This window comes from Tyto alba, unplaced genomic scaffold (genome assembly GCF_018691265.1).
Source record: "Tyto alba isolate M040663 unplaced genomic scaffold, T.alba_DEE_v4.0 Super-Scaffold_28, whole genome shotgun sequence".
NCBI lineage: Eukaryota > Metazoa > Chordata > Aves > Strigiformes > Tytonidae > Tyto > Tyto alba.
This window is the reverse complement of record NW_024881302.1, coordinates 9,586,195-9,610,654: the sequence shown is the minus strand read 5'-3', so window position 1 is coordinate 9,610,654 and position 24,460 is coordinate 9,586,195. Positions and strand designations below refer to the sequence as shown.

General features: G+C 40.9%; 2 protein-coding genes across 3 annotated transcripts in view; one reads left to right on the top strand and one right to left on the bottom strand.

The window, feature by feature from the left end:
• The window catches only part of IQCK (IQ motif containing K), a 45,802-nt gene extending 41,833 nt beyond the window's left edge, over nucleotides 1–3,969 (top strand). Inside the window, exon 9 of the mRNA XM_042798899.1 lies at nucleotides 552–3,969. Within this exon, the coding sequence (XP_042654833.1) occupies nucleotides 552–613 (62 nt within the window). The 3' untranslated portion in view covers nucleotides 614–3,969. The remainder of the gene's footprint in view (nucleotides 1–551) is intronic.
• Nucleotides 1,984–17,119, bottom strand: GPRC5B (G protein-coupled receptor class C group 5 member B). Of its 2 annotated transcripts, XM_032983530.2 has the most exons (4): nucleotides 17,051–17,119; nucleotides 11,724–12,737; nucleotides 6,998–7,110; nucleotides 1,984–5,584 (listed from the first exon to the last, which is right to left on the bottom strand). In XM_032983530.2, exons 1-4 carry the CDS (start codon nucleotides 17,079–17,081, stop codon nucleotides 5,540–5,542), a joined length of 1,203 nt encoding a protein of 400 aa, XP_032839421.1. In that variant the 5' UTR covers nucleotides 17,082–17,119; the 3' UTR covers nucleotides 1,984–5,539. The 2 variants fall into 2 exon arrangements, with proteins under 2 accessions (XP_032839421.1, XP_009962900.1); XM_009964598.3 differs by lacking the exon at nucleotides 17,051–17,119 and having other exon boundaries at nucleotides 11,724–12,761.
• Between the last annotated feature and the right edge of the window lie 7,341 nt (nucleotides 17,120–24,460).

Here is a 24,460-nt window from a genome sequence, read left to right as displayed (position 1 = left end):
TCATTTAGAATTGTTTACTCCAGCAAGCAACCCTGTGCTCTTTGTTTAACTGATTTTTCTCATTTGGCAGACCCTTTGCAATCACATGGATAACATTCTTCTTTCCACTGAGACATAGAAAAACTATTCTTTATTGACCTTGCTTGTTGTCCTAGATGACAAAAATATATTTATATACTAGGTGAACTGTATGACTTCATCACTGAATTTTAATTGAAAATTCTTCAAAGCAAAAACCTCAAAGAGCTGCTTTCATTTTTTTCTGAACAATCCACTAACTTCTTTCTAACAAACAGCTCTGCCCTCAGCTACACATGCACAACTCCCACAGATGGCACTGAGAACTCTGTACAAATATCTGAGTGCCAAAGCTGTGTCTAAACAAAAAAATGCCATGCACAGAAGAAATAGGTTTTTTGGGTTGGGTGGGGGATATTTATTTATTTATTTATTGAACAATAGATTATTTGCTGTACAAGTATGGATGTTTACTTTTTTGTTTCTGTGGATGTTTTGGAAAGTTTTTAATGTTTTATTTTGTATGGTTGCAGTGGGAAGCAAATTGGAAGACTCAGAAGAACATACACAAGATCATTCAACATCTCAATTTTAGTTTTCTCACCAATATCACAAAACACAGAGCTCATGGACTAAACTTTGTGGTACTGATTTAGAAGCACTCTTAGCATTAGTTTTACTTTTTCATGTAGAGGTGGTATAAATCAAAAAGAGATTATGTAAGGACCCAGCATCCCAAGACAAAATTTAGTCCTAGTGTAAGTGAGCACAGTTCTGTTAAAACAGATGGAATTGTGCACATTTAGCCAAAATTTTTGAGTCTGTGTTTATCTTGTGTTCCTGAATGCTCACTTGCAAGCTCTTCTGACAGGGCCAAAACTCTGGATGAAATAAATGGGCTTATATCCACACATAGGCATATGTGAAAACTAAGTCAAAAATCTTCATTTAGTATAAACTGGAATAGCTTTACTGACTTCTGCAGAGCTGTGACAACTTATACAAATCCAGGCTCTGTTCATAATGGTCTAATTTTCAGAAAGGCCATGCCTCTGCAATTCCAACTGAAGGCAAGGAGAGCTAGGGTTGCTCTGCATTTCTGCAGGGGAAAAATGTCAAAGACCCTTTTGTTATCACTTAGCACATGTGCTGAGAAAGTTAAATTAAGACCTCGGTGATAGCATTTTCAGCGATCTTGTGTATGTGTACTTACTTACATAAGGTGCAAGCAGAATAAAAATCAGATTGGGCCCCCTGGCTAAGGACCCCTCATTACTTTTTTAACTCAGTCTTGCCAAGAATAGTCCTACTCAGGCCTTTATAATTTCACAGTTAGAGAATGTATTTGCAGTTCTGCTACTAATTTCATACAAGTAAAACAAAGATCTAGTTGTTTTGAATTAAAGCATGATAAAACACAGACACCTTCTAGCTCTTGCTATAGTTCAACATGGATTTCTTTCATCACCTACCCAGACTTTGTTCTCACTGCTATACCAGTACCTACCCCTCAGTTTTTTCCTGGTTGGTGATGCTGGTGGTTGTACCAGATCAGGAAAATCAAACCATTAGAAGAAAAAAGTCTCAACCTACATTCTTCAACCCCAGCTATATGATCCTATCCTCTCCTTTTAATAAGCACCAGCAATTGAGCCAGTACAGGAAAACACTAAGACAACTGGGAAGAAAAGTATCACTTCCAGTGTTAAGAGTTTGGCTGCTCAGCTCCTTGACTGGCTCGCTGTGGGTTTGATAGGTGTCAGAGCCAAGGGTAAATGTGAGGATGTGGCCAGAGCTGGAGGAAAGTGGCTCTAGCCCCTAGGAGCCGGCTTGCTTTAGTTTGACTTGGCTTATATTTCAGAATTGCACCCATGGCGTCACCACAGGACAATGCTGGCTGTAGCACCATTAGCTTACTGTAATGGAAAATTTTAGGTGGATTTTAACACCAAGTTAACACAAACATTGTAAGTAAATAGTAAAGCCTTTATTCTTGTTAAGAACAGCATTTTGAAAATAAAACTTTTGCCCATGCTTTACAACCTTTGTAATTTTGTATACTTATGTACAGTCATCATGGTACACATTGATTGTCTTGAAAATCCTTTAAAGATGTACTTAGTAAGATACCAGTATGCAACAATCAGCGGAAAAAAGGGTACGTTATAAAACACACATTAATACATTTAATAAATATATATATTATCTATCAAAAATGAGCTTTAGCTCTCATCAATTAATAAAAAGCACCTGCTTTGTAATCCTGGAAGTTGGTAGAATAGTCCAATTGTTTTATTATAAAAGCTACAATGCTCCCTTTTGCATGGCCTTTGGTTAGACCCAAGGCATCAAGCTCAAAGCCAACCAATACGCCTGTGTTTAGAATAAAACCAGAAACATCTAGTTCCATAGTATTTCATGTACCTTGTTTATGAAAACAACTGTATGTATTGAGAGTGTTCTTCTGAAGATGCTATATATTATCTGGCAAGTGTCAAATACCCACAACACATCTGAAAGCAGGACAGGATCTGTAAAGAATGGCTTTGAACTTTTTTCCAGCCATTGATCAAAAGCCACTTATTATAAATCTTGTTTCAGTAGTAGTTTTTTCAGATGCTTTACAATTTAATTTTTCTGCATGGAAACACCATCAAGGGACAACATAGTAGCTTTTATAGTATAAAAGCTAATTATAATTAACTGAACTGTGAAAGGCTTGTGCTTACTTACTATGTTGTTCACAGATGCTCTACATTCTAAATCACTTTCATAAAAGGCAAAAGTAAACAATTTGTTTACTGTAACAAAAATAAACGTTAACATAAAGGTGCCTTTCTTCAATTACAGTTTTATTTGGGGCATTTTACATCACATACTAGTGACTTACAAAAAAAAGTTGCTTATTACTAATTGTATAAAGTTGGAAAATAAAGACCTTCCTAATCTATTGCCACACTTTCACCACCACAAATTAAACCCAATCCTGCTGATTTTTAATTTTGTGAATAGTCCACATGACTAGCCCAGTGAGACTAGTCACATGAGTAGCAGTTTGTAGGATCTGGCCATATCTTTGCATAAGGCCTAAAATTCCAAACAACATCATCAGGAGCAGGATTGGAAACTCTATTTATCAATTCAGTCACATCTAGAAAAAGAAAAAAAAATGTTTCTTAAGATAACTGTCTTGTACAGATTTTGTCCAAAGTCTGTAAAATGTATATTATAATTCATAAATCTTGGTTGTAGCATGATAAACTTTTAAAAAGAAAGCTGTCCTACCATTTATGCCATGGTCATCTTATACATTTTTACAATAGTTTTATGAGGGGTTTTTTTAATTGGTCTTTAAAAGCAAAATTCTGCAGGTAAGTGATGGTAATAGATTTTTTTATTGTTCCAAATGATGTATCTTCTGGGTAACTATCATTATCTTAAATACTATCATATTTGATCAATGCCTTGCTTAAAACAAGTAAATTGATTTCTAAGTCACTGGATAGCATGCAATATCCACCCCTACCCTACTTGGTTACTAAGGCCATCTAGTTACTTACAAAATAAAATAAGCAATCCTTAAGCACATGCTTCCTTTGCTTCGAGGAGGGAAGGGCAGGGGGGAGCTAACATACTCCTTTACTCATGCATGACAGAAAAACATTGCTTCTGGAAGAGAAGGGCATTGAAATAAAACCCTGTAAGATGATCATGGCAAGAATGGCAAAATATATTTCTTCCATATATATATATACACATATATATCTGTGTGCAAGACTTAGGGACTGGTCTTGCAGCCTCTGTACCTGTATGCAGACCTACTGGTGTCGATGGGACCACTCGGGGGAATACAAGTCTGCAAGACTAAGTTCCTAATTCAGTAGAAATGGAGGTACATGAAGAATCAGGAAGACTCTTGAAAAATAAAAAGCTTGTCTTTCTTTTGCAGTATACAGCAAGTAACTTCTTTATGTGAAGCTACTAAGCTATTCAGTTATTTGTACATTATATTTTTTTAGTTTGAAAATATATATTTTTATTATAGCATATGCAAAGTTTAATTGTTACATGTTTCCTATGCCCTCGAGTAAAAACAATTAGCTTTTAGTATTGAGGAAAGCTAAGATTAACGTTGGCCAAACAGTGACGATACAATGAAGTTTTCAATGTCCGATATGTATTAAATGTTAAATAAAGGAATGATTGCTTAAACATAATGAAAAAACATGGCACAAACAATGGGCAATGGGAACCTTTTAAATAACCTGGAAAAAACAAAGATAAAAAGCTTTGAGAGTCTGTTTTATATCAACTCAAAAAAGTGGAAGTGAGATGAAGGAGTAGGGAAGAAACCACCTTAAAAAAAACAAAAACAACAACAAACCACCTCCAGCACGGAGATTCTACTAGCTAGGCACTGAAATGCACAACCACATTTAAATGCACAAACAACTGCAGTCAAGGGGACTACTCATATGAACAAGGATTGGAAAGGGAGGTCTCGACCCTATCTGCTGCCGAGTTTCTCCTGAAAGGTGGTCAGTGCTTCTCAGCTGCCACCGTGTTCCTGCTCGGCAAGATCAGCCCAACAGACCAGGCTGGCTCGGCCATTACAGCGGGTTGCTTTTCATCCACCATCACAACGAACTCCTGGCAAACTCGACTCACGTTCTCTCCCCAGCTAAGTCTCTGCCAAAGCGTATCTCTCCAAAGTTTCACTTAATGGCTTTGTCTGTAGGAGAGGCGAGAGTGCACGGCTCTTCACTCGCACCCGGCATTGAGGCTGGAATAACGGGGACTCGATCCCACACGGCCAAGGAGAGCTGCCTCTGTGCCGGACCTACGCTTTTTCTCTCTGCCTCAAGAAGCTCCATAACTCGCATGAAACATGCATAGACCTTTCATCCCTCCAGAACTGCATTTCCTACGCCAGCTTTTTAAAGAGAATAGTATCAGCCTACAGTGTAACGGTAATATAGTTGCCACAGAGTGACAATGCTCGACTACACATGATGCTACGTGACTATACAATACAGCTAGATAATGAAGCAAACAAAGTACTTCTCATGACATTTGAAATGAAGGGAGAAAGAGCAAAACAGAAAGAAATCCTGCATATTTTCACACTGTAGTGGCAATCTCTTGTGGCAACATGAATTAAGTTTAGGCAAGAAGAGGGTATTTTGCAAGCAACTGGCACCCAACAAAAACAGGCTTGCCTCGCACACTAGTTACAGACGAGAGGAGATCTTACATTTCAGAATACAATATCCCCCTCTTACAATCTAAGGTGTGCCTACTTCTATTTTAAATCAAATTCAGCTTCAGTTTTACAGTTTTGTTTTTGCAATTATAAGTTCAATGGTGTTCACATTTAGACAAAATCCTCTGTAGGATTTCGAAAGCTCCTGGATGTTTTGTTGCTTTGTTCTGGTACTGTTATGGATTCCTCCCTCAAAGACAAACTGCCAGGGAACAACATCTGCAACAAGGATTCTTATTCTCTACAGCCTACAGCCTTTCACCAGAGGTGTCGTCCAGTGTAACTTGGCGGAGCAGTTGGTATCTGGAAATAAGGATAATAGACCCATAACTGAGAGATCTAGTCTGTTCAAAAATCAGTGTTATCATGCTACATGTACATGACAGCTTTCAGCCAGTAGTTCCAGAGCAAAGTGATACAAGTAAACTCATCTTCCACCCATACAGTACATTTACCTTTCTGTAAAAACCATGACTATATATACACACATTAATCTCTCATTTTACTATATGATATTCTCCATTAAGCTTTGTATCCACCTCAAACCAAAGCAAAACAATGCAAAACAAAACAAAACAAATTCTACAGCTTACCATCCTTAAACGGCCTTTTCCCTGAACTGTATATTCTGGTATCAGAAAACATAGGCATAGATGAATCCAAACATCAGAAGGATGCTATTCATTACTAACAGGAAAGCACAAGCCTTAAGTTGATATGTTTCCCACTGTCTTACCCACACAGCAGAACCCTTGTATCTAGTCCCTCTTGTTCCCTCAAATCAACCAAAACTTTACATATTTAAAAACAAAGAGACACCTGCAATCAGTTCACATTATTTGTTTTTAAATGTAGAGGTTGAGTTATGGAATCAGCTCATGATTCAAAATAAAGAAAACCCAACTCACATGAGTATAAACTGGCTCATGGGTAAATTTTTAAGAAACATGTAGGTATGCATGAAAAATATGGGGATGAAAATTCTTCTTTTTCAACAGTGTACCTAGTATATGAAATATCTTCAAGTACAAATTACACATTGTGTGAAAAACATTTAGAAAGTCTGTTTGGCATCAGATCACCAAGCCTCTCGTACAATAACCAGGCTGCAGAAAAACAGATCTACCAAAGAATGGCATGCCAAACCATGGTCTAAGAAAGAAAAAACAATGATATTAATTTCAAAATATTCTGTATTCCTCTTTCATGAATCCCTTTCCCAGAGACGTACACATCTGTAACTTACTTACAAAGAATTACATACATTTTACAAGAAAAATCCAAGATATGTGAGAGACCACCACTATCTGCAACAATGATTCTTATTTAAAGTAATGTACTGGCCTTGTAAACATTTGTTTGACTCACATCATCTTGAAAAAAATCAGGTTAGAAATTGTGTCACTTAATAGTTATGTTAAATACCTTAACACAAAATTAATTCGAAAGGGTCACTGAATATGTGGTCTCACCAAAGAACTTGGTTAACTCAAACTGCACTGCAAAATGTGAACAGCCAAGTAAAAACATGCAAAATACTTGGTAATTACATCTTTTCTAGAAGGGAGGCATTACATGCATATTTGCTGCCTGAATTTTCATTTATGGCTTTCCCCCCTGCTGTGAATAAGCTAAAAGCAGGTTTTTCAATTAGTAGTGGTTGTATATATCAGTGCATATCAAAGATTTCTTAAATCATCACATTGTGATACTTACAGTCCCACCATTTAGCACAACTGCCATCTCAGTTGGCTGATAAACATTGCTTCTAAAAGGTGCACTAGGTCGACTTCCCAAACTGCCGTTTCGAAATCCTGCCGTTCTTAGCGCTGTGTTTAGAAAAGAGAGATTGTTCTTAGGAACACAGATAATGCTGTGCATCTCCTTTGAAATCATAAAAGTAACTTGCTTCCAGTTTAGTTGTTGGGAACTTTGCCATTCATTTTAACTTTTGTGCTGCCTTACCAGTTTTCACATTGTTTTTGAACAGCAGGTTTTTTTATATAGTTGGGGATGGATCACAGAAGAACCAGTTTTACATAAAATTAACTGTTTGATGTGGAATGGGAAAAAATGCATTGGAACCAAATTTTTGAAGTTTGCTTAGTCACATTTCAGTAGGACCTAAATGTCTTCAGTCACCGAACCTTTGATATATCTCACGCAATGTATTTTGCAAAGTGCTTACTGTACTGGTCTGGATACTGTGGGGTTAAGTAAAATGATACTACATTTTGCTTTCTGTCAGATTCAAAGGACAGGGATCCAAAACATTGCTCGAGCCAGTAAGCATGCTCACAACCCCCCTGAGCATTACTTCAGCATGACTAGTGTATAAGGATTTTCCAGATGTTTCAGATTATATTTACTCTGAGAAACTAGAAATACAAAGTAAATATTACTTTCGAATAGCTTAAACATGGCAAATGACTGAAGCAAAAGAGAAGATACTGATTGTCCTTCTGAATGTTTATACTAGAAATACATCAGTCTCTCCATTACTTTTAGCACACTTTTGGATTAAAGATGTATACTCTTAACAAGAGATATGCATAGTTAGGGATATGTTTCTTTCTCTCTAAACCAGTCCAGGGGTTGGCACATATAAACTCCCTTTTTACATTAGGGGGTAGATAATGGCTTCACTGAATTCAGATGTGGCCAGGGAACAGAGCTCATTTATCCACACGACTTGCGTGGTTACAATGGGCAATACTCATCTGTGAGCTGGTAAGTAGAAACGCCTAGTTCAGGCACCTGGGGCAAGAATTTATCTTATATTTAATTCAAATTACAGTTCCACACTCTCTGGCTGAAATTGTGAATGAGCTGAAGTTACAAGAATTTCAGCATAGACTCTAATGAAGCCAGGATTTAATATAGTTGCACTGTGTGGAACAAGATTTAAATGGGTCCTACTGCCATATGCTATCCTCTAGCCACTGCTACTCCCCTCTTTGGGAGTTGTACAGAGGTGAAGAGCAGTTTTGATTTATCACAGAAATTTAGAAATCCAGCCCTGAAAATGCTCAGTTATTGATTTCAGATACACACAGGCTCTCACTTGCTCTGTATTTTAAAATCAGGTAATTTTGCAGAACACTGGGAAAACAAAAGATGAAAATGCCTAAACTATAATTATGTATATTTTATTTTATATTTAACTATCTCAGGGTCAGTAGTATTCTTTCTTTGTAGTCTGGCTTCTTATTGTGTGTTGAGCACAAATGATTGCACTGGCATTTGCTAGTACACATAAAGAAAAATATCTCTTTATAATGCATACTATCATTAAAATATTTACACATTTACACAAAATATTTACACAAAATTTCCATGGCTCTTTCAAAGTTATCTTAAAGAGCCAGTAAATTCAAGTTCATATTGCTAAAATTTCCTTCCCTATTATTGCAATAAGTGTAAAATTGTTTTAGTATTAGAATCAGAGACAAAGTTTGTGGACAAAATATTCATTTTGGAATTTTTTTATCATACCTGTTTTGCCATTTTTCCTTGTACTTTTTCCATTATTATTAAATACATCTACTTGCATAAAATATGTGTAGGTTAAAAAAAAAAAAAAGTAGCGCCAAGAAGATTTGAGTAAATGTCACGTCGAGGTCCCCTTTTAACATGCATTTCAAACTTTAACTTTGTTTTTAGCTATTGGCTCTGAGGGTGACTGGTATTACTGAAAATTATTAAATGAAATTCAGTGAGTACCGGAGCTGCTTAGGCTCGGGTTTCTTGACAGCTGTAGCATTCTACATTTTGCATCCATATTTTTCATGTATAAAACAAATTCTCTTTGCCTTACAGAAGTTGCCCTACTAGCGTGCACTGCACTTCCCGAGAGCACTAAGAACTCATTCAAGTTGCCTTTTTCCAAGCTTTATAAATACTTTACTAACATTTTTACAAGACACAGGTATGAAAATAACTCTTCTAAGTAAATATTACAACTTATCTATCATGTGAATATTAAAATCCCAGATTTGTGTGCTGTTTAAGTAACTGACTTTAAATTAGTTTTGCTTTATCTGGAATAGAACAGCTCTTGTTATGTATAACCTGGAGTTACACTGTGCTAAGTAGGAGAGAAACTAGAACATATGCTTGCTTGAACCTGTAGTTTAAAGGTGGTTCAGACTCTTAAAATGTTGCTTAAAATCTTAAAAAAAAAAAAAAAAAAAAAAGGGTGAAATTACTAAATTACTTTATACAAGTATTGATGGAAATAACAAGAATTCATGGAAAATATATTTATCCAAGTGTTTTCTATTTAAAGCTAACTACTTACTAAAACAAATATTACATTCAGGGAACTAAGAAGTGTTTTCTTGTTACCGTGTCATCCAAAATTTTACAACTAGTAGATCTTACATTCTTACACAGAATTGAAGAAAGTACCCTTCCTTTAATTTCTGAACTCTTAATGATGAATTCCTGCATTAAGGTTAATTAAATGAATAAAAGAAGAGAACATTCTCTACATACCTGCAGAGAGCCAATTGCTAATAGATTCCAGGTGCTTAGCCACTGACAACTATCAGTGCAGTGATCTGACTTAATTTAACACTTGAGCAGCCATAATATGGGACTTGAATATTATTACCTGTATTTACTTCAAGTGTCTACCATACCAGTAAGTTTTGTCTCCAAACCCTGTTGTCACAAGTTTTTACTTAAAGAACCACTGCAAAGGAATAATGAGTCTGTTTTAATTTATTAAAATGTATGTATCCTTTTCCCACAAGCCATAGGAATAGGAATGACATGCGTTTATTACGATAAATATTAATAAGGGCATCAGATAAGAAAATCTATTTTGTATTGTACTGCATTAAGATTCAGATAGATTAAAACAGAACAGAAATTACGCTATGATAGACACTATAATGATTTTATAGCTGTCATACATCTATCTATTTCACTAAAAAACTTAATCACAGAATGATTAGATCAAAAAGGAGCTTCCAGTTCTTTTTTTAAAATGTGTGCATGAATGAGAACAATATAGAGTGAAAGATCTAATTTTGTTCTTAGATCTGCCTTAGTCAGAAATAGCTCGCCACTGCAGTTACCTTACTCTGAAATTAATTTAACGGGAGATGGAGGATGGGGGGCGGGGGGAAAGAGTGCTTTTATAGTCCATTGTGAAGCTGCCTCCGCTGCTCTGGAACATAAGGAACAATGTTTTATCCATGTGATTTTTGTTTGTTTTATCACTGTGTTTGGTATATACACACAGGATCTTAACTCCTTTGTGTTCAAAGCTTCCATATTAAGAGACCTTTAAAGCTCCTGCTAAAACACTTAGAGGGAGAATGCCTTCCTGACCCTACATTGTGCCAAACAAGAGTGCTGTTTTCCTCTATATCTGGTCTATATCCAAAGGAAACATCAAATCCAGAGGAAATCAAAGATACCTGAAGATGAATAGGAAGGTGAAGTGCCTGGACAATGTGCCTTCTCTGGGGGCTGCCAAAGCAATTTGGCAGCTATTGGCTGGGATACTAAAGTCCTCAAATAGAGTGAATAAAAAGCAGTGTGACTAGTAACGAAATCCTTTATCCAGCTATGGGACAGCACCAGACAGCAACCTGCACTACAGAATACCACTGGGCTCATGCTTCCCATCGCCAGGCAGATAAGCAGCCCTGTGTATCTTCTGACAAAGGTGGAATGTTCAGCAATGGTTTGGATCTCTTAAGCAACGAGTTGTTGCTGACACTTTCAGTCATCACTGAAAAACATTTTCATTGCAAATTTTAATGACGTGTTATCACACATTGTTCTATGTCACCAAACAGCTATGACAAGGAAAGCAACCATTACCTTGAAACCTCTTTTCTATGCATACTCCATTGCCTTCAGAACAAAGACTGTCTTTGAACTTGTCTGTATGCCACTTTGCATTTCCCCCCTCCCCCCCAGTGTCACAAAGTGGCACTAAATCCCATTTTAATGGAAATATAATTAATAATCATTATTTTGCTGCACAAGAGGCTGAGCACTTTGTAGCATAGAGCACACACTTGATTTTTTTCTTGGGTTTTTAGAAAATTTCATATCGAATGTTTTTAACTGATAATGACAAAAAATGCCCTTTAAACTATTTTAAAACAGAGGTTATTTTTTTCTACAGTTAATTTTTTCAGCTTTCAGTGTTGGCTTTGCATTTGAAATTGTTCAGTTTTTCAATGAAAAAAACAAAATGCAAAAGAATAATTTTAACCAAACACAAGTATTTCCTGTATTGTATTTTTTTAATGTTTTTTCCCCACTGTTACATTAATGAAAATTTTAGAAGGGAACTATATATAGTGTGCAAAATATACCACTTGTAATGACCCTTGTTTTGAACACCTGAAAAATGTGTTGTATGGATGATTTTCTTTGCTACCACAGAAAAATATAGTCCTCTATAGTAAATTCTTACCTGCATTATGTTCATCCATTGAAAAGGCTTTATTTTCCATATAGCTCCGAGGAAGCTGTATATCTTCCTCAAAAGCAGTTTCACGCATCCTTGGCTGTGAAGTATCAAAATAATTGGGAGCGTTTTCCTGCTGTGATGGAAGGATGGTACAGTGGACCTCTGGGATGGCATGAAAAATAACAAACACCCAACCACTGGACACCAGTGCAATAGCAAGAGTTGGATCACTCCATTTGTCTCTTCTCTTTAGCTCAGCATTACCAAAGAGATACATAGTCATCCAGGCTACCCAAATCAGAATGGAGAAAAAAAGTGTTATAATGAGGCATACTCCATTTTTCTTCCATTTCTTAAACTTTCCACAGAGAGTGAAAAGGGAAAATCCCATGGTAAATACCATCAGGAACATAACATAAATCAAAGCCATAGCAAAATCCATTGGTTCGTAGCTGCAGGCCAACTTGTTATCTCTGACAATCGTCAGTATTAACCACTCGGTTGCAATAATGACTTGAACGAGCATCAGGCAGATTGCCACACCAGCTAGATGCCAGCCAGATGGACTCTTCCCATGTCGAACTAGTCTGCGAAGTCTCCAGGCTTGAGCTAGCAAGCATGAGAAGCACAAAGCAAAGATAACTCCCCACAGAAATCTTCGGGTAGAGCACACCATTTCATCTTCTTGTATAATGAAAGCAAACGTCAGCCCAAACAGTCCGAGAGTCCCAAAAAGGAAGAGGAAGTGCATTCCCAGGGGGCTCTTCTTCTCTTTGTCCTTGATGAAGGGCAGCCTCACCAGCAAAATCAGCATCAGCAGTAACGTGGTCAGCACACCTGCCCCTGCAACTGCCTCCACAACTATTCCCCAAATGGCATCCAGGTCGCAGAGGTAAACGTACTGAGGGAGCAGATCCAGTCCGCACCCTCTAGACGTACTTGAGTTTTCAGAAGAGCCATAGCTGATCACGAAGAGGAGGAAGAAACCAATGGCTGGGTAGGTTTTCATTTTTCTGTCTGAGACAACAAAATATTTGTTTGTTTAGCTACAGTTCACTTTGGAGGATTTCACACCAACTGGAAGCACAGCTTGTTTCAGTAGCCCATGTTTACTGTTTTTTTGCACTGGATTTGCAGCTGGCATAGCCCACCCCTAGTGCCCTTCGCTGCCCTCCCAGAAAGCTGCTTCTGCCTCTTGTACTCAGAATGCAAACTGACTCATTTCTGTGTTTGCAGAGATCGAAAACAACGTTTCCAAACACTGCCCCTGCAAATATCCTAAAACACAAAGAAGAAATTATGTATCTTGTTGCAAAAGAATACATTATCTACAATACTTTTATTGTTCAAATTCAGGTGCTTAAAGTATGTGTAAATTGCACTGGGCTTGATGCAAGTATAAGTTGTATCAGAATGAGACTAGTTAAGAGACTCGCTCCTTTTGCTGGAATAAAGGAAGAGTCAAAACCACTTGGTTTTTTTTAAGGATACAGGAGTCTCAGAGAAATAAACATTGTGATTTTTTTATAAAAGGGAAAATCTTGGTTTCATGCTTGATCAATAGACGGTTATAATATTCACTCTTTTCATCCCCTTCCAAAGCCCAGGTATTAGATTGCATTTGCAAATGGGAATAGTTGGCTAGAGAAATCCCATATTCTGTGACAATGGGGCACACATGCAGTGTCATCAATCAACTAATCAAAAATGAATGACTCATTGTGCTTCTTAGCAAGTCTAAAGCCATTCAGAGGAAACAAACAACAAAAAACAGAGCATCACTTTCCCTGATGCAGACAGTGAACAATGGTAAACTCTCTAGGAACACAACACATCCCACTCGACCATCAGGACCGAAGACCTGGACGAATCCCAACTTAAGTTTTAGGAAGAACACTGGTTAGGTACTTTAAAAAGATACATGTTACCACATTTGCTTTTATTAAGCAAAGTAGAGCAAAGGAGATGATTGCTAAGAATGTAACCTTTAAATGAACAATTCACCCTGGCAGTAGCTGCCCTGTAAGGGCTGTCTCAAGTGAACACTACACGTACCAGCTACGAAACCTGACGCTGCTAACCTTCACTTGCATGAAAACGTTCAGAGTAAGACTTCCATTTGTATGGTATGACCATGTGGAAGAAAAGCACCATATAAACAGGAAATAATGTTAGTCATATAGCTTATGTGACGTGTTTAAGATATAAAGCAAGCAGCACAGAAAATGTCGGTAGCTCTTTTGTAAGTTAGACAAACAGCCTTAAGTGATTACCTATCTAAAGATACTTCATAAATCAGAAATCCATTTAATGAAAACATCAAAAAGTTTAATGAGAGTTGAAAATGGTTTAAAGTAATGGTGCAATGTTGTACTGAACATGATCAGTCATAACCAATACAAAAACTATTTACATAGACAGCCTTAAACAGTAGAGATTCTCTTACAGCTGACAGCTATGGGTTTTCTTCCTGTGCATTACATTCCTGTTAAATCTTGAGGATCTCAGTCTTCAGACTAATGTTCATTCCCCTTTCACTGTGAAATGACCAATGGCCATTTTCAACCTCTGCCAGGAGACAGATGACAGAAATTATGCTGTTTCCTATTAGAGGCACCAAGACAGCAAATGTGCCAATGTAAATGTGTAATGACTTTATGGTCTTCATTCATAAGACAGACACAAAAGCTTATTACAAAACTTCATCTCAGGAGTGGAACTGTGACAAATAATGTGATCTGGGATTGGACAAACAGGAAAAGGGTAATTGGTCATCTTTGCCTGCCCATAGAAATTACACTTATTCTTACACTATTGAAAAGGCTACAGTGTTCTAATGATGCAATGACATGCTGCTAGTGACTAATGATTTTTTATTTTTTTTCCTACCTAGCTGTAATTTACTTTATGGTGAACTGGTAGAATATTCACTTGTTTATCTCTGATCTGTATAACAAGTTTCTCAATGACTCTGTCACAACACACATTAAAAACACTGCCTTTACAGACAGAAAACTAATCATCAGTGAAATATTAATTTTTCTATTGAATATGGTTACACTCAATTAATCTCCTTGCCCTACAAGTACATAATTAACTAGAAGGAAACATTCTGAAGGTAATTCTGCCATTCCTTCTAGCACAGGCAGTTCCTACTTCCAACTAGTGCATTTATGCTCTAGAATATCCAAAACATCCTAAAAAGTGTGAAATGATCAGTGTCTGCTGACACAAAGGGAGGAAATCCTCTAGGATCTGCTAAGGTAATGCTACCAACAACTAGTACCAATTTAAAGAAGCAGGAGGTCACATGCAAAATTTTTCAAAATTTATTTTAAATGCCACCCAAACTGGAAACAATAAACAGACCTTGAGTGAGGATCATGTTAATTTTCCACTATCACATCACTTGCAAATTATGATATGCATGTACTAAATTGGTTTCAATACTAGCTTTGTTTATTAGCTACTCTCCAAAGACCTGAGGGATAATGAATTAAGTGCAAGTATCTCCAGTTCTAAGATATTTTCCAGTTTTCTGGTTACTTTATTCATGTCATGTAACCCTCATGTGATTGAGCTATTCTAGGACAGTCTGTTTCCATGGAGATTGTGCTGCATGGGTAAGCAGTCATATTGTCAGCCCATCATTTGTTTCCTCTTCCTATTTGGAAGTGTTTGGGAGGGGGAAGGGAGCATTAATGAATTTGGAGTATTTCCCCCTCCACCAAGAAGTTGTTTCTTGTGGAAGGGGAGAATTAAGCTGTGATTAAATATATTGAGAATTCAGACAAAATATATATTCAGAAATGCAAAGGTGTTCAACTTGAGGAGTTTTCCCAAGTTACTTCTAGTTGTGAAATTACTCTTGGGAAAGCTGCTGGAGATAAACAGTGGTTCTCTTGGAAAGCTCCTAGACAGCTATAGTATTGACCAAGAAATATCTAGGACTGCTGACAGGTATTCTTGGCATTAAATCATACTGCTACCAAATGTAAGCAAGTCTCGCTAAACAGTAGATCCTGTCCACACCACAGTTTGCAAGTAGGGCTCAAAATCTCAAGGAATCTTTTCCTCATCACTGCTATCAATATAGCCATGTTTGCAACCTATTTGCTATGTATTTCCGCCACTAGGTAAAAATTGGCAATGTTAATAATCAATCCCCTGTGATGATACCAGCCAAAATCCTCTTTCTAGCACTGGTAGTCAGCACTGAACTCAGACAGCTGTACAGACAAGGGAAAACGCTGCATTATAACATAAAAGTTTGGCAGAGGAATACCACAGCTTTAGCTGAAACCATGGATTCAATAAATTTAAGGGAAAACTATAAAGTCTTCTTTGCCAGAAAAGTTGCTTTGGAAAAGAGAAGCCTATCAATATGGGGTTTTTATTAAAAGTGTCTTCTTCAAGCCTGCGCTGTTGGTAGAATGGCAGAGTCCTGTGTCTCTCCAGATTTTGTAGTAAAATCTTCCATCTGCACATTAGAACCAGTAGTTACCTAAATCAGTAACTGTAGAGGAATAGTATTTTTACCTCTTTATGTCTAGATTAGCTCTTAGCAAAGTTATGCAACCTCATGGTAGTAACAATAGCGCTCTATCTGACTGGCACTTCACTTCTATTACCAGAGAGCTACAGCAACAGTAATACAGAAATGGCACAGAAACATTCCAGCACAGATATAGTCAGTGGCACCGATACATCCCCCACATAGTTGAATGGAACTGTTCATACAGAAGGAAATCAGCTTGAGAGGTTTGTTTGTTTGGTTGGTTTTTTTTTTGTTTTTTTTTTTTTTTTTTTTTTTGTTCCCCCCCCATCCCCTTCCAAAATTATATTTAATTAAAACTATTAAGCCAACATACCTGAACAAGCAATCACAAGCACTTAATCAATAAGCCTTACACATTTCAGGCAAAAGCAGCAATTAGCAGGACAGCTTCCAAATCCAGCCCTCAATTTTTGGTCCAAAATCTGCTCTCAATGACAACAGTTCTAAGTCCACTGTTTTCAAGAGAGTGAAGTCCCCTACATTATCTGGCATAGAATCACTCCAGAAATGGCAGACACAAAGCTGCCCCAGCGGGTACAAAGTACAATTACAAGCAACTAAGCAGAAACAGAAAATCTCACAGTTGTCATCAGAAAGTTGTCACGGTTAAAAATCAATGAGGCTTTCAATAGCTAAAGTCTTCTGACCAAAGATTGCAAATATCTCTCATCTGGTCAAAAAGATACTGCTGTATGCTGCTAGAGAATATAAAGAATAAATCTATAACCACACAGAGATTTAAGGTAAGGCTATTCACGGTTAGATGTATTACCTGTTCCCCTTTTTAGAGTCCTAATGTTCATCACTCAATACAGAAAGATGCACACAATCACAGAGAAGAAAAACAATCTAGTAAATAAAAGCAATAGTAACACAAATAGTAACCTGCTCTGCCACACATAGGCAGAAGACTGGTTCACTGTACAGTTTCTGAAAGAAAACCGCCCCCACCACGAAGTGTTGTGGAGAGATGCTAGTGAGTGAGGAATTAATCACAGCACGGGATCTCTGCCAGCTCCTTTTGATCAAATCTGAAGAATGAGCTTCAGGACTGATAACAGAGCAGCAACAGCCAAGCCGAGATCGGACTACTGAAAGGATGTATTTCCAGAATAATAATTAATAGTGCAATTGTGCATTGTATGCAAAAATACAGCAGTGATTTAGACATCCTCTGCATTAGAATAATACGCATCATGCTACATACATCTGCACAGTTACAGAAAGCAAGACCCCACTCCACAAAGGGCATGTAGAAAAAGTATTGTTTGCATTTAGAAATACTTTGCAGTGCTGAATATAATATGAAACGATTTTTCTAATGTTCTTAGTGCTCACAATTCCCTTTGGTCATATTCTGTCTATCACCTGAGCCCAGATACTTCTGAGTAGAATGCCTGATGTTCATTATACTACTGATAGCAATCAATGATGGCAATCAATGTTTTTATTTGCTTTGCTAATTCTGACCATTTCTATTCATTTCATAGTCTCATGACAGATGGGTTTCCTTCACCTGATTTCTTCCAATGCAGCGAGAGAATACTTCAACACCGACACTCGGTGCTGGTAAGTAGCAAGCATATCACTGACAAATACACTCAGTGCTACAGCGACAATAACCAACCCAGGCGTTTAGGTTCAGCACGCAGGAAATCCTGTTAGCCTTGGGATAAACATTAGATCAGGTGTAAACAAAGGGTTCACATAAGTGCTAAATCCTATCGTTATTTGGCTTTGGGGAGAGGCAACACAGAGACGGGGCTTTTTATTAACTAGAGAGAAACCGGCCACTGCCCCCAGCCCCTGCGTGGGGCTGCACAGCCCCCAGCGCTGCGCACCCCGGCCCGGCCCCAGCAGCGCGGGGCCCACGCGAGGCTCCTCCCGGCCGCCGCTGCTGCCCGTGGGCTCCCGCCCCGGCGCGGGCCGGGACACGGCGCGGAGGTGCCCGCGGGGCTTGGCCGCACCTACCCCGTGTGCGCCGGCAGCGCGGGTGCGGAGCCGGGCAGCGCGGGTGCGGAGCCGGGCAGCGCGGGTGCGGAGCCGGGCAGCGCGGGTGCGGAGCCGGGCAGCCCGCTTCGTGCGGGCCGGGACGCGGCTGCCTGCTCTCCGGGCTCCCCTTAATCCGCCCGCAGCCTCCTCCCGGACGACGTCTATCCCGCTCCAGCCTCCCCTCTTTTGTCTGTCGGCTCGTTTCTCTCTTCGGTTTCTTTTTCCAGTCCCTCCCACCCCGGCCCGTCCCCGCTCCCCTTCCCCATCCTGGCTCTCAACTCCTCTACCAGCCCGCTTCCCCGCGCCCCGCCGTCCTGCCCTATATCCCACCTAATCCTCACCCGCCCGCCCCCGGACTCTCCCAGATCCAGCCTGTCGTCTGCTCGCAGCCACCGGGCTAATTCTGCGGGCAGCGCACGGAGCGGAGCCGGGCGAGCGGCTCCATCGTGCCCCCCCCGGACCGCAGCGCTGCCCCGCGGAACCGAGAGCGGGGGCCGGTATCCCCCCGCCCCCCCCCGCCCGCTCCCTCACTCACTCACCCGCCGGCTGCTGCGGCCGAGGGCGGCGGGGCAGCTCTGTCCGCCAGCCCGCCGCAAGTCACATCCCGGCACCGGCGGCTCGGCGGCTCCGCGGCGGGGAGCGAGGGCAGCGCCGTGGGCTCATGAAGCGCCCGACCCCGCTACGCGGCGTGCGGAGCGCTGCGCTGCCCACCGCGCTCTGCGCCCGCCGCGCTCCGGCCCCGCCGCCAGCCCCCTCCCACCGCCCCGCCCCGGCTCGGCTGGGCCGGGCGAGCCCCGGGGGCAGCGCACCTCCGCACCCCCCCCCCCCCCCCCGGCCCCGGGCTGCCCCCGGGGAGAGGGACATCGGCACGGCAGGGGGGTGCGCGGCCAGGGCCGCACGTGCGGCGCGGCACGTATGCGGCTCCATAAGCGCAAATTTGCCCAGCCGGACACACGGATGGGCGCAGCTCTGCCGGCTCCTGCAAGGCGACGTGAAGGCAGGACACCCGGGATGGCGTGAGCAGGCACCCCGGGCGCTCCTCGGGGGCGCAAGGGAGGGCGAGGGGAAGGCGGGCGGCCCGGGTTAGGAACACACCTCCCGGGCGCGGCAGCTGCGTACACACAGCTCCGGGATTTCAGAGGTGAGAGGTTTTGGCAGCCCTCTTGACAGTCAGGGGGTTTTGCAGGCGGGCTCGATACCTTCACCAGATCTGCTTGGAATGCGTGCGTCTAACCTGCTGCTACCTTAGACAGCAGGTAAACATTTGGAAGGGAAAAATGTTAGGTGCCTCCATATTGTCCAAGCGACATTTTACAGTCTGTTTATGCAGCAAAATTCAGGAGCAGGCCCTGCAAGCATGTGAGGCCCTGAAAAAGCAATGCTGGGAACCATTTGGTATCTGCCTCCCACCTCCCAGCGTGCAGCTAGCCTCCTGCTTTCCAGTTTCTCTACAGTTCAACTCTGAGACCATCAAAACCTTTATGCACAGGACAGGGCTTCCCACAAACTCCAGGAGGAGTTATCTGTAGAAGGAAAAGACAGTCGGCTTCAGCCTGTGGTGTTCATGAGCAGCAGAAACTTGTTTACCTCTTCAACCGGTTACAATACGTTTGTGTGACACATCTGTGACTGGCAGCCATCTGGTATTGTGCATCCATGGTTTTGTGCTTCCACTTAAACCGCTAACAAGAAACTGGGCAGCTACAGCTGACAATGGTGTTATCGGCAGGCAGTGACTGACGCCTGTCCTTCCTGAATGCCGGCAGCACGCTGCCCTTCTTGCCAGGTTTCCGTATCCAGAGCCTTCCAAAGGGAGACATCTGCACTGAAATGTGCCTTCTTCAGCACAGGAGAACTGTAACCTTTAAACAGGATCATCCTAACATGCGTGGGCTTATTTAGATGTCACTTATTATGCCTTGGGGGGTTACCTGAACTTCTCAGCATGGCTGACATAGAGTAAATAGGATGGTGCAGTTGGGTTGTAATGGCCTGTGGTTGGGCAGGGTGGCAGGGGGAGAACAGATGAAGCAGAGAAACAATTTCACATTTCTGCTTCTTTCTCTCAGTTTCTCTGCCTTGCTGATTCTCAGTTTTAGGCATTGGCTTTATTTGAGTCATGTGTAAGCAATACCACCTTGCCCTTGCATCAGTCGATCTCTATGTGCTATTCAAAGTAAAACAGGATAATTTTACAGAAACTGAGGTGGTGAGAGGTGAAGCAGCTGTAAACTGCCCAAGGTCACTCAGCAGTCTGGCAGGAGAGTAAAAAATACTGATTCACCAGATCAGTCTGTACCCCACCTCTGACTTGGGAGCCTGAGCCAAGCACCCAAATACTACAGTAACAAGCAAAGACCTTTTTGTCTATAAATAAACACATAGAGTTCTCTGTACCATGCTGGATACAGAGAGGTAGACCAGAGGGAAGGATGAATCACAAGAATTCATGTGCTGAAGGTCTTGGCCCGCTCACAACAGAGCAATGTACTGAGCCCTTCAGCAAATGCAAATCTTGGTCATTGTTCCCTTCTTTCTGTGTGTCTCTAACACAACCCGTGGTACGAGTAAAGGAAAAGGACTCCCCCATTTGCCTTTTAGTGATAGAACTGGGAAGATAATGCCCTACTCAACTATTACTAGTGGATTATTACCAAGTAAGGCTGATTTCTATCCAGCTGAAGCAGTTTTTAATGTCAGCTACCATGAAAATGTATAGGACAGACCACAGACTCATCAAGCAAAATACAGGAGGGCTTCGTAGAGTAGCTGGACTAAATTACAGTTCCCATTGCATTGCTTTTCGTAGGAGTTAACTTTGAAAACATGCTCTGAAAATATGCTTTTATTAAGCAGAAAAGTATTTCCATCAGTCAACCACTACCTCATCATCAACTTCAGCATTTCCTCACCTTGAGAGAGCTGGTAGGAGGATGGAGTAGGTGCTACAACCCAGGCAGACTGTGTGAACTCCCTGAATTTATGTGGTGCTCCCAGCTCCTACAACAGTGCCTGGGACCCTGCAGCGGCTGCAGCCCGCGACTGCCTGCAGCGAGCACTGCCTGGAGGAGAGTGGGGCAGGGGCGAGGTGTGCAAGGCCAAGGTAAAGGTGAAATTTAGACAACTCCGCTTACTCCATGGAATAGTTCCCAGAGCTGATGACTTAAAAAGATGTAAGCTCAATGCTTTTGTTCATCTCTGAAACAGTGAAGAATACATACGTTATCTTTATTTTAGATTGGGCATATAGTATGCTCAACTTCAAAAACCCACCACTTTTCAGTAATTTTACTATTTCCTACAATGCACATTTAATCATTGAACAGATTTTTAGCTTTTTTTTTTTTTTTTCAATATTTGGTTTCCTGCTTATGACAATAGGTAAACAAAGTGTCTGTGTGATGCTGTATGTCCCCAATTTTTTCTCTTCTGCAGCAGTGCTCCTAGCAGGATTTGACAGCAGAGAGCAAGCGTGTTACAGCAGGACTGGGTGGATAGCACTCACTCATCAAAAAATGCCAAATCCATTTTGCCACAGACTGTCATCCTCATGTCAGAATTTTTTCTGTGTCCCAACCTGAGATCAAAGGCAATTTCCATCCTCTATTCTCTTCCTTCCCTTCTGAACAAGAGCAAGGTGTCATTTACTGCAGGAACAGGCAGCAAAACTGCCAACAGTATTTCACCAACAGCTTTCCTATTGAATGGCAGGTCCTGCAGAACCTTTTCACTTGGTAGACTGATTTTGTGGCTCCTGCCAGCATGGAACTGTGCTTGAGCCAGTACAATTTAAACAGAGTATTTCATTAAGAGATCAGCAGTAGGCACATGGAAATGACAGCAATCATTAAGTCTGCATTACTATTGTTTGCATTAGGGAGCATGTAGAGGCCCTGGGCAGAGTCAGGACTGCACGGTGCGAGATGAAGCCAGCCCTCCTGTGTGCAGTGTAGTCTGTAAACCAGTTTGCTTTCCAGCCGTCTCTGAAAGAATGCCCTGAGACAAACCCTGTGGCTTAATTTTAGGATGACCAGGCTGTGACATCGCTTCTGAGAAGATCAGATGCCCCAATTATGAACATGACAAAAGAGAATAAGGAGATACTGGATGAATTTCTCCCAGCCAATGGTGTGAGGTTGATTTACACAGTTTCTGACCCTCAAGCAGAGATACTTTTCATTACACAAATCCGTGCAGCGTGATTAGTTTGCCTAATACTTGCCCTGCTTTTTCTCAGGGCAGGATACAAATGCTGGTGCTCCCATTGGTTGGCAGCATCAAGGAGATGGCAGGATTTGTGTGACCGCTGCAAGATGATTTCTCTGTAACTGCAGAGGGTTTCACACGTTGCTCCTTGCACTGCCAAAGGCAGAGTCTGCTCTCCACAGTACTGTGTTAAATGTGTCTGAGTGGCCAACTGTAGTTAGTGAGGAGAAGGGGAGAAGGGGAAATGAAAGGAGGAAAGAGTCTTGAAATCTATATGAAGCAAAAGATGGATGGTAGGAAGGAGATGGATGCATGGAGGAGGAAGAAAGGATTATTGAAACATTAAGAAGAAGGGTAATCCAAAAGAACTTAGATCCATGGCACAAAAGAAAGGCGCTCTCAGGAGGGGTAATGTGGGTAAATGGCCATAGTGTTGGTTGTCACATCGGTGTTCAGGTCCTAATTATACCTGGTTTTCAACTTGGGTTAGACAAACTAGGGTAAGAACACACCTTTTATAGCATTGCACCTGCTGATAACTTTGACTGTTCGGTAATAAATACAACCTGTCCTGCAGTTCACCCCATCACTCATCTTGACATAGGCTGTATCGAAAGGCAGTGAGTCGTCTCCACTTACTCATCACAGCTCTGAACACCAGACAGGAGAGTAGCAATGCACGCAAGATTTACAATGCAGCCAGTGTGGTATTCGTTTGTTTTCTCAACACATTTCTTTATCACACTAGTAATGCATAAATGCTTACTTTAAACTGTAGAGAAACATAGACAAGTTTTAAGATCTAATGCAGCTGGTAGAATTAAATTAAAACACAATTTGGAACAAGATGGTCTATGACACCAGGCATAGGTGATTAAAATTCTTATGACTGGGAATTTGAACACCTTCAAATCCTCAAGGAAAACTGCCAGAGATAGATATTTAAATCAGCTTATATCTGGTTTCTTGAACTATTGGCATACACTCTATTGAGGCTCTAGCTAGCTAGCTACCTCTCAAACTGGCCAAACTATTTAGATTTTAAAAGTTTATACTTGACCTTTCCTCAGGCAAAGTCCCAGCTGGGTTAAAATAAATTTGATCAGGCAAAGGATTTGTGGCTTTCTGTTTCTGGTATGAGAATGTTTCCTTAAAGCTGCATATGTTGAGGAGCTAGTGACCCTGGCCAAAACCGGTAATTTCTGCTTGAGAACCTTGAGCTTCTTTCTAGTAGCTCTGGATGATGGCGGATGCAGTGAGGTTTCTTAGAGTGACAGCTCTACAGTAGGGAATAACACGAAACAGTCATGAAGTGGAAAAGCTCCCTCTACCCACTTGCGGGTTCTCATTTTTTCACTTAAATCACACATCCCAGTTCTGACTGATCCACTCAAGCAGTTTTGCATTCCTTTAGATTTTAAACAGGACACAGCCATTCCAGTAAGTAACATGTGTGTGTCTAAATGAACAAAGGAGTTGTTTTCCCAGCTTTTGCTGCAGAGGTTGTCTTGGTCATCACAAGCAATTGTGTTGTAAGCACACACCTGTGTTCACAGGAGGCAATCGTGCCCCAAGCTGTGCACGCAGCCCTGGCTAGGGCTGCTGCAAGGAAAATACTGCATTCACCTAAAATGCACAGGGACTTTCTACATCCTGTTACTTCCTCGAAATGTTAAAGGTATCAGCCAGTAACTGTGACACATTTGAATGTACTCATGTTTCAAATGGTCTTGCTTTATAAGTGCTTTTATTTAGTTTCACACCTACACAGAGATGTAAAGGTTTTTTCCAAACACTGCTAAGAATCGTGCTGGTGCCTCTTGAGCGCAGTATCATTCATGCCCTTATCTGTAATATCTCTGGGGAGGTAGGAAACCACACTCGGGAACTTCACTGGCCTTCCTTGTTATTGGCATCTTTGGTGAAAAATATTGCCTCCTGTTGTGGGCTGTCTCTGTGTCTGCAAACAAATAACATTTACATC

What these genes read in the sequence shown, in the direction of transcription:
- GPRC5B (XM_032983530.2), bottom strand. Translation starts at nt 17,081, where the DNA reads ATGAACATTAGGACTCTAAAAAGGGGAACAG. An exon ending in AATGGATGAACATAATGCAG is followed by an intron (nt 7,111 to 11,723) that starts GTAAGAATTTAC and finishes TTCTAAACACAG; the next exon opens with CGCTAAGAACGGCAGGATTT. An exon ending in TTGTGCTAAATGGTGGGACT is followed by an intron (nt 5,585 to 6,997) that starts GTAAGTATCACA and finishes CCTTATTTCCAG; the next exon opens with ATACCAACTGCTCCGCCAAG.